At 31.7% G+C, this 9,325-nt stretch overlaps 1 protein-coding gene across 1 annotated transcript; it reads left to right on the plus strand.

Annotated features, from left to right (window-relative positions):
• Positions 1-489: 489 nt before the first annotated feature.
• Positions 490-4,459, plus strand: LOC107855037. The gene is made up of 6 exons (XM_016700027.2): positions 490-1,376; positions 1,698-1,918; positions 2,372-2,579; positions 3,051-3,136; positions 3,498-3,589; positions 3,726-4,459. The coding sequence occupies exons 1-6, from the start codon at positions 1,287-1,289 to the stop codon at positions 3,965-3,967; spliced, it is 939 nt and encodes a 312-aa protein (XP_016555513.1). The 5' UTR covers positions 490-1,286; the 3' UTR covers positions 3,968-4,459.
• The last annotated feature ends 4,866 nt before the right edge of the window (positions 4,460-9,325 follow it).

Raw genomic sequence — 9,325 nt, forward strand, 5'->3', positions numbered from 1 at the left:
TTGTTCAAAGGGGGAGTTTGATTTTTAAGAAAAAGTTAGTGAGGGAAAATGATTTTGACCCCCTTTTTAGTGTTGTAGGTTGTTAGATAAAGATAAAATCTAGGTTTAAAAAGATATTAAAAAAGGTAAACATTCCCTTCATTAGGTGCTGATTTGTAAAAGATCCAATCATAAGAATCTATTAAACATATTTTTACTTTATATTTTTAGGCCTCGTTTGGTCATGAAAATAAAAATTAAAATTCAAGTTGAAATTAATGTTGTGTTTGATCGTAAATTAGAATTGTGTTTAAAATTTTATGAGAAAAATAGAAATAAAATATGACTATTTTCACTAAAATGAAATGATATTTCAAAAACAATTAAAAAAATAAAAATTATGACCAAATACCTATTTAATCACGTAATAATAACTTTACCATTTAATCTAGGATTCCTCGTCACTTTGTCTATCTTTATATAACAGTATACAAAGTGAAAGAAAGACGCTTTGTTTCTTCGCGTGAACACAAACGTTTTTATCATAAACTTTTCTCCTCATTTTCTATCTTTATCTCTCTCTCTTACATTACGCTAGACATTTTTCCTTCTCCTAATTCTGTTTTGCTTTTTTTGCATCATTTTCCTTAAACATTAAAAAAAAAAAAAAAAAACAGAGAAGCTGCAAAGCAATTGTTGTGTACACAATTTGTTTGTTTTTGCTTTGTGGGTCGCTTTTATTTTCATTTGAATTTCAACACAAGACTCTTATTTTCCGTAAAATAGACCTTATGGTTTGGTCTTTTCTATATTTTGTGTATAGTGAAAGCTTTAGTGTATCGAATTATTTTTTTTCTCTTGTGTTTGTATTTTCTTTAAGTTTAATGTAAGAAAAATTGAAACTTTTTAATGGGTTTTGACTGAAGATAGGAATTTACGCCTGAATTGTTGGTTTTGCGGTGACCGGAAAAAGATAGAAAAAATAGAGACTTTTTCAAGACTTTTTATCTTCCTTTTTTATATTTTCGTGTAATAATTAATTAGTTGTCCAAACGTCAAAACATGTATTTTTTTATTATGTTTTCACTTCGTATATAGAAAGTTATATTCTCAATTTATTCACATCGTACAAAATCCCGTATTTTTTTCTTTCTATTTCTCTTTCTATTTTCTCCAATTTCTACTCTTTTGTGTTTGTTTGTTTTTCTCTTCTCCTCTGTGTCAATATTTTCTTCAAAGAATTTAGAGAGAGAAACAGTTTGATATCTCTTTCTCTCTCTCTGTTTCTTGTTTTTGTTTCTTGCATAATGGAAAAGGAAAAAGGGTCACTGCAATCAAACCTTAATTGTTTCTTGGAATGCACAACTCCATTAGTCCCTTCCCAGTTTCTACCCCAGGTACTTTTTTTTTTTATAATCATGTTGTCCTGGCCATATCAATATTTTTGTTTAATCTGTATTTGTTTTTTGTTTTAATTTTATGAACGTAATTTGTTATACTAAGGGGAGCCTCGGAGTAGCGGTAAAGTGAGGTAACGTGTTCAAGCTGTGTAAACAGCCCTTGCAAAAAAATGCAAGGTGTGGCTGCATACAATAGACTGTTGCGGTCTGACCCTTCTCTGGAACTTGCGTGTAGCGGGAGCTTTTAGTGCACCGATGCCTTTTAAATGTGATTTGTTATATGCTGTAATTACTAATTTATTTATTTTTGATGTGCAGAGTGAGATGAGGAATTTGAATAGGTTATGGCATCCATGGGAAAGAGAAAAAGTTGAATATTTTACATTGGGTGATCTTTGGAATTGTTATGATGAATGGAGTGCTTATGGTGCTGGAGTTCCTATTAAAACTGATTCTGGAGAAACATTAGTCCAATATTATGTCCCTTACCTTTCAGCTATTCAGATTTTTATCAGCAGGCCTTCTGTTAATTTTCTGAGGTAATTATTTTTTTGTTGCTACATTTTTTTGGTATATCAATTTGATCATATGTTGTTGCCCCCCACCCCCCACCCCGGGGGGAGCGAAGTACGGGGGTTAATCGATACCCCTTTATCGAAAGATTACATTTTTATGGCTAAGGTTATTTTTTAGGGAAGTTTGAACCCGTTTGGTTTCATTGTATGTCAACTTTGAAAAGTGCTGCCTTTTTCTTGTCATATGAATTTCTTGTATTTGAAAGTAATAAAAATCATTGCTTGTGCTTCACGTTGAGCCGGTCAAATTCTGTCTTTTTGAAGCTAAAGGGGTTAATGAATTGTTGTTTATGTTGGTAATTATGCGTTTACCTGAAGTTAAAGCATTTTAAGTTTGTTATTTGGTTATAAGCAACTTTGTTTTCGTAATTATGAAGATAAATGAGCTTGTGGTGCATTTGTTTAATGTTTTGATAGGGAAGAGACGGATTCTGTTTGCGAGACGAGGGATTCGTTCAGCGATTCGTTTAGTGATGAGAGTGAAAGTGAAAAGCTGTCAAGATGGGATGGTTGTTCCTCTGAGGAAGGTGATAGTCTTTGGCACATGAATGATAGATGGGGTTATCTTTATTTTCAGTACTTTGAGAGATCAACTCCATATGGAAGAGTCCCTTTGATGGACAAGGTATCATCTTTTACCCTCATCATGTCATTCTCTGGAAGATTACCAGAACTTTTACTCCTTTTTTGTCACTTTAGCTTCTGTTTCCCACTTGTGAAAGTTTGCTTTTTGACTGCAAATTTGTACTGGTAGCTAGTGTTTTAAGGAATTGTATGTGTCTTTTCTTGTGATTAGCAAACACATTTCTACTGTTATTTTATGATTTTGCTCCCCTCAAACCATTAGCATGTCTATTACAGTAGGTTCTTTATTCTGTTTTCAACCGTAGCGTAAGCCGTGCATTATGTGTGACTTAATCAACTAAGAAGAAAAAACAGAACCATATGTTCTTTCTTTAAGGATTGGATTTATTGTATAATTTTTTATTTGAATTAATAATTCTGATTCCATGTGAAGGCATGTGGCTTGATTTTTTAGCATATATTGCTTTGTTTTATGAGTTTTTTGACATGAACCAATTCGGTTTGCTCGCAGATTAGTGCCTTTGCTGAAAGGTTCCCTGGATTAATGTCATTGAGAAGCGTAGACCTTTCACCAGCTAGTTGGATGTCAGTTGCTTGGTATGCCAACTCTGTTCCTGTTCCTGTTCTCTCTCTCTCTCTCTCTCTCTCTCTCTCTCTCTGTGTGTGTGTGTGCGCGCCCATCTGATCATGGACCTGATGGTGTGTGGAAAGTAGGTTTTGTGCAAGTTAATGAAATCTGTACGTGTCAAATTTTTGTTAAGTACATCTATTTTGGGATTGTTAAAACGGTTTGCTTGATGAGCGTTCAATTTGATCTTATTTTCCCTGTAGTGCATCCTACATCGTAAAACTTAAGTTGATCTTGCATTCTTTTGGTATTGCTGACTTGCTTTTTCGCGCCAACAAGGGTAACAAAAAGGAGGCTATTGTCTCTAACCCTTTTTGAATTGAATTACAGGTATCCGATTTATCACATTCCTATGGGAAGAACCATTAAAGACTTGTCAGCATGCTTTCTCACATTCCACACCCTTTCTTCTTCTTTTCAAGGTATTAATCGATCCTTCCTTTGATTCTTTAATATTTGATTTTGCTGTTGCTTTTGCCTTTTGATCTCATCTCACGAGTGTTAACGTACAGAATATCTTACTGTTTTTTTTTTTGGGGGGGGGGTCTAATGGTTCAGATATGGACCTTGATGATGACATGGAGAATGGTAAACAGAAGCGAAAGGAAGGAGAAAGCATCCCTCTTCCGCCTTTTGGGTTAGGCACTTACAAGATGCAAGGCGATGTGTGGCTTTCAGACAAGAGTGGGAAGGACCAAGAGAAGCTGTCATCACTCTTTAGTGTGGCAGATTCATGGCTAAAGCAGTTGGGTGTCCAGCACCACGACTTTAACTATTTCATGGGCATTCGTCGTGGCTGACCATCTCCAATAATGAGTTGCACTTATATACCCCACCAATGGGGCTGACTACTGGAGTTCCTTCTCTTATCGTAGGCTCTCTGAGGTGTTTCTTGTTTGTTGCTTTCGGTAGCATAAAACAGCCTTAGATACTCCTATATAAAGGCATTAGTCTTTTACTCGTTTTCCTAATCCTAAACCGAGCATCTCCATGAAAGATGCTGTGGTTTAGTGTCGTTGCTCTTGAGTTTTCTGTGACTTGTTTTTTGTATAGGGAGAGGACTAATTGTGTAGGACATGATCTTTACATGACTCTTATGATGACCCCTAGCACTTTGTGAGCAACTTTTGCACGCTTGTGCAATTTTGCTTCATCTTTTGTATAATTCTTGAAGTGCCTTTTTTGGTGTTTCATTTCTGCTTTTCCTTGTAATCCTGTCATGTAAATACTTCACATCTTTTTTAACAGTACAAAAGGCTAAATGGCAAGCAAAAAAATAGTTCACGTGTTCACACTGAATCTTTAGTTGTAAGTTGTAACTAGTTCTTATGTATGTTGGTTGTGGATGAGGTTTGTTTTATGATTTTTATGAAGTTCAGAAAGTCTAAAACATGTACAGTGGTGGGTCCTTTATTGTTGCAGAAAAAGCCACACAAATAGTGTGGTCATTATGTCATTGTCATAATAGTGTGTCATTTTCTTAAAATAATGATTTTGTTAGCTTTGGGAAACCTGCAATTAATTTGTTGGCCCTGTATAATGGACTTTCTGTATGTAGTGTCACTCATCTTATCTTTACTAGTTCTATTTTTCACAATTGCTCTTTCGTTTTTCCCCATATTTTATGACTTCTTTACTTCGTATCTTCATTATGAGTGAAGATGATTAGAACATTTAAATGGGTGATGGGATTGAATTAAAATTCGTCATTTTGCTGAGTTATAAGTTAGGTGCAACTATAGGTTATCAGACCAATCAATTAATAGTTAATTTACTGCCGGGTGCAGTGTCTAGTGGGTGTGTGGTGTTCTTTCAAATGTTTTTCAAACAAAAAATTCTATCGTACATATAAGATTAAAATTAATTTTTCTTGAATATTTTGAATTCCTCCTTGTGTTACTTTGTCATACTTTGAACCTTTTTAGAACATTTTTTGATTTTGTCACTTGCTTCGATAGAGAAATGTTAATACTAAGAATGTGTTTGACTAAGCTTATAAGTCTAGTTTATAAGCAATTTTTAGCTTATTTATGCGTTTGATAAGTATCAATATGCTGAAGTCAAAATCGGCTAGAAGTCTTAAACTAATTATTCTCAACTGATGACTTTTAACATATAACCACTTTTGATCTGATCAGATATTTTACTACTTAAATATTTTTAGTTCTCAAATTACTACTATCTTTTTCGAGAAAAAAATAATAATATAAGATTTGACAATGGGGTTGGCAAAGACTTAACAGAGGAATGGATAATCCGCAATTTTCAACACTTGTCCAATAAGATGCTAAAATTTTCTCCTTATTCAACATCCCTTCATCATTAACAATTAGGTCATTCAATTTTCCACGTCCATTACATTATACTGCCTCCAGTTCATTTTATCCCAAGATATATTTTCTTAGCTAATTTTTCTACATGACATTGAATAAAGTATTAAGTAATAGGTTAATAGGGGTCCAATTCTATGTTGATAACGATGAGTACAAGTACTTTATCGACATGCGCTCCAGTGAGATAGTTGAAACTTCTTCATTCTTACTTATAAATGTCGAATTTGAACTTTTAAAAATAAAAAAAATTATATTGGAAGCGTCGTTCCTAAAAATAAATCCTGCAATACGGAAATTAACATTTAGGCTGATCTTAATAAGAGAAAACCAAAATAAAAAATAAAAAATAGTTCACTATTCAACTCCACAATCTCTTCAAGCATTAGAGTTAAACAGCTAGCTGAATTTGACCTTTTGTTTTTACAAGAAGGAAATGGGTCCAACTTATCATCAACTTTAGAAATGGTCCAATAGGAGTAAAAAAAAAAAACAAAATTTAATAAAGAAAGGATAATGAATCACTATCTTATTTAGGAGTAGAAGCATTTTGTTGATCTAAAAAGTGCAACCACTAACCATATTGACAATAAGAGAAAATTTTTTAGTGCAACCACCAACAAACAATTCTTAGCTATACATGGGGCATTTTGCTTATTTTTATAATCAATTAAGTGAAGAAGTCATGCCCATATTGCAGTGGCGGATCTACGTACAATTCAGGGTTCATTCGAACTCTCTTCGTCGAAAAATTATACTATTTTTATATGATTAAAAATACTTTTATGTATATATAGTAGATGTTAAACTCCTTTCAACTAGTCCGTATATTTACTTCTGAACCCCTTTAGTGAAAATTCTGGCTCCGCCACTGTCATATTGGCTGTATATTATATGGCATTGGTTCAAATTCAACTCATATTGTGCAACAAACAACCAAGGAATAAATGAATTGTATGATCTACTTTGGGAACCAATGAAATTAATGCATTAAGGAGACTTAGCTTTTTCTAGTATATGTATGGGATTATGATGATTCAATCTATTAGAGGTGGGATTGTTCGATTTAGTGTTTGATGATTGGACAAGCTCAAAAGTTAGAGATAAATCATTTTTTTTATAGTATAGAATTATGGATAGGGTGCTACTGTCAGTTGTTAGAGTTTTTGTCCTAATTTTCTTATCAAGTTTAAATTTTACTTTTCTTGAAAAGAAAAATAAAAGTAATATCATAATTAATTTTACTTTTCATCAATGAAAATATAATTTTTTTTTCATATTTGACAAACCGTTATTGGAGAAAAGATTTTGAATTTCTATCAATAGAAAATTTTCTCCCAACAGTTTTATGTTTTTCTTTAATATTCTGTTTTCTTTAATATTCGTTTTCATGTGTAGGTCAATTGGTCAAATAATATCAATAATATGTTTTTTTAGTATACTTTTATTTGTCATCTGAATTATCACCGTCTTGGTTTGCAAACTTTAGACTTCCACATGACGCTCTCTAGATTTCGAACCCAGCTTGTGCACAACTCAATTGATTCTATTGAGTATTTATTACCTCCTGATAGAATTAGGAACCTAATCTGCTTAATGAAACTTAGATAAATGAGAAGAAATCACCTATAAAGAGTGAAGCTATGTAATATTTATTGATCAATATTTTAAGGTGTATTTTTTTTTTTTCACCTTATTGATATAAAAAGAATTGCAAGTTATATTGTCTCTGTCTCAATTTCTATGAGGTATTTTGATTTGGGACAGAATTTAAGAAAAAAAAAAGACTTTTGAAATTTGTGATTAAAATAAGTAATATTTGTTTGTGTGACAATAAATTATTTCATTAAGAGTTGAATGGGTATTTCAAAGTTAAATTTTTATCAAATATAGAAACAACCAAAAAAGAAAGCGAGTCAGATAAATTGAGATATAGGAAGCAGTACTTTTTATATAGTGTTTGAATTTCTAAATTTTAATTTTTAAAATACTGAATGAATTTAATTAAGTTTAGCTCTCAAAATGAGTCAAAGCATTAGAGTGACTCTCAAAAAATGAAATATAACAATTATTTTAAAATACATATCCCATTTTTTCATTAAAATTTAAACCTGAACCTCATGGTCCCGATCAATTTCATTAATCACTAAATCATGAAATGATGACAATCTTTTCTTACCAATAAATAATGTCAAATCTGAGTTAGGCTTGTGGTGTCAATGTGAACATTTGACTTTGAGTTGTGGCACCACAATCATGATCTTTGCTATATTTGGGGCTGATCATCATCATATACTGCTTTAAATCCACATATATATAAAAAGTAATCTAGGTGGTTTATAGCTTTGTCAGTTTTTTAATGGTTACTTAAAAGCAAGGATTGGATAAGGAGAGATGCAGATGTGTGAAGTTTGGTAGGATTCAAAATTGATGTATTTAATTTCATATCATGTATTCATGTGTTGGGTGACATTTTATGCCAAGTTAAATTAAAGGGTGATCAAAGATTCAAGTGACATGTTTTCAGAATTAAAGATGACGTTGACATACTCACAACATATTTCAGTTGATCTTATGACTAAGTGACCATTCAAACAAGCACAAGATATAATTGCATCTCTATTACAATTATAGATAAACTTTCTTAGATTTCTATGTTTGAACTCCTATTTTATAGACAAAACTAATTTATATGCGTATTACAATAAGAACTTATGTTTGATGGATATTTTAAGATTTGCCCAATGGATTCTTTTACGTAGTTTTTTTTTTTTCTTTTTATAAAAAAATTGGTTAGAAGGAACAAAAGGTCAACACCGACACTTAATGCTATCTGATTTCAACAAGTTTTACCAGGAAATTTCACCCCATGGCCTTGAAAATTGATGGTCTTGCAATTAACTTTTTTTTGGGCTTGTGGACGAACTTTTAGAGTCAATACTTTTTTTTTTTTTTTTTTGAAAAATTAGAGAAACTAGTATCCTTAAAATTATAATTACAATAAATAGCAACCCTTTTTCAAAATTATAACTTATAGTAAAAGTAACAATATTTTACCCACTTCATAGTAATAGAAAAATATATATTTTTCAGTTCTACATATGTATTTATGAGTAATACATATATATTTGTATATGTATTTATATAGCAACATTTTACTTAAATACAAATACAATTTGTTATTTTTCGTAATTATGAAATTATTGCTATATAAGTTATAATTAAGGCTACAGAGTTGCTATTTCTGAAATTTTTCCTTTTTTTTTCCTATGAGAAAACGGTGTGAAAAGTTCAAAATCACAGACCTTCAAGGTTAACTTGTAAATCACCCATTTTCAGTATGAAATATGTATATGGGCCCTCAGCCCTCTTGGTTTCGGTTGAATTGATCCATTTGAAATCTGAGTTTGGATTGGAATTGGGCTGTATGCTTCTTTATATGATGGGCCTGAAAATTGAAATGTGCAGAATTGAAAAGAGTGCAAAGTTGGATGTTAAAAAGTTTCAAAAAGTATGTATATACTTTCTGAAATAATATACACAAAGTACAGAAGTATTACAAAAGTATATGGAAACTGTGGAGCAAAATTTTTATGGGGTAGCAGATTGAATTCAAACCATGATTGTTCTGAATGATGCTCCTTCCGTTTCAATTTATTTGTCTTACTTTCCTACTTAATCCGTCTAAAAACGAATGTCTCTTTTCCTTTGTGGTAGGTCATTAATTTCAATTTTTCACCTAAAATATTCAAGACGACAAGATCAAATGACATTTTGATGCATTCTAAATATTTTAGTTTAAGACTATATAATCAAAAGTCTCTTTAT

The sequence above is a fragment of the Capsicum annuum genome, chromosome 7 (genome assembly GCF_002878395.1).
Source record: "Capsicum annuum cultivar UCD-10X-F1 chromosome 7, UCD10Xv1.1, whole genome shotgun sequence".
Classification (NCBI taxonomy): Eukaryota; Viridiplantae; Streptophyta; class Magnoliopsida; order Solanales; family Solanaceae; genus Capsicum; species Capsicum annuum.

Bases quoted from the DNA above. Each gene is read 5' to 3' on its own strand.
- LOC107855037 (XM_016700027.2), top strand. From the start codon at position 1,287: ATGGAAAAGGAAAAAGGGTCACTGCAATCAAACCTTAATTGTTTCTTG. The intron at 3,137-3,497 runs GTATGCCAACTC...ATTGAATTACAG, and splicing joins AGTTGGATGTCAGTTGCTTG to GTATCCGATTTATCACATTC. The intron at 3,590-3,725 runs GTATTAATCGAT...CTAATGGTTCAG, and splicing joins CCTTTCTTCTTCTTTTCAAG to ATATGGACCTTGATGATGAC.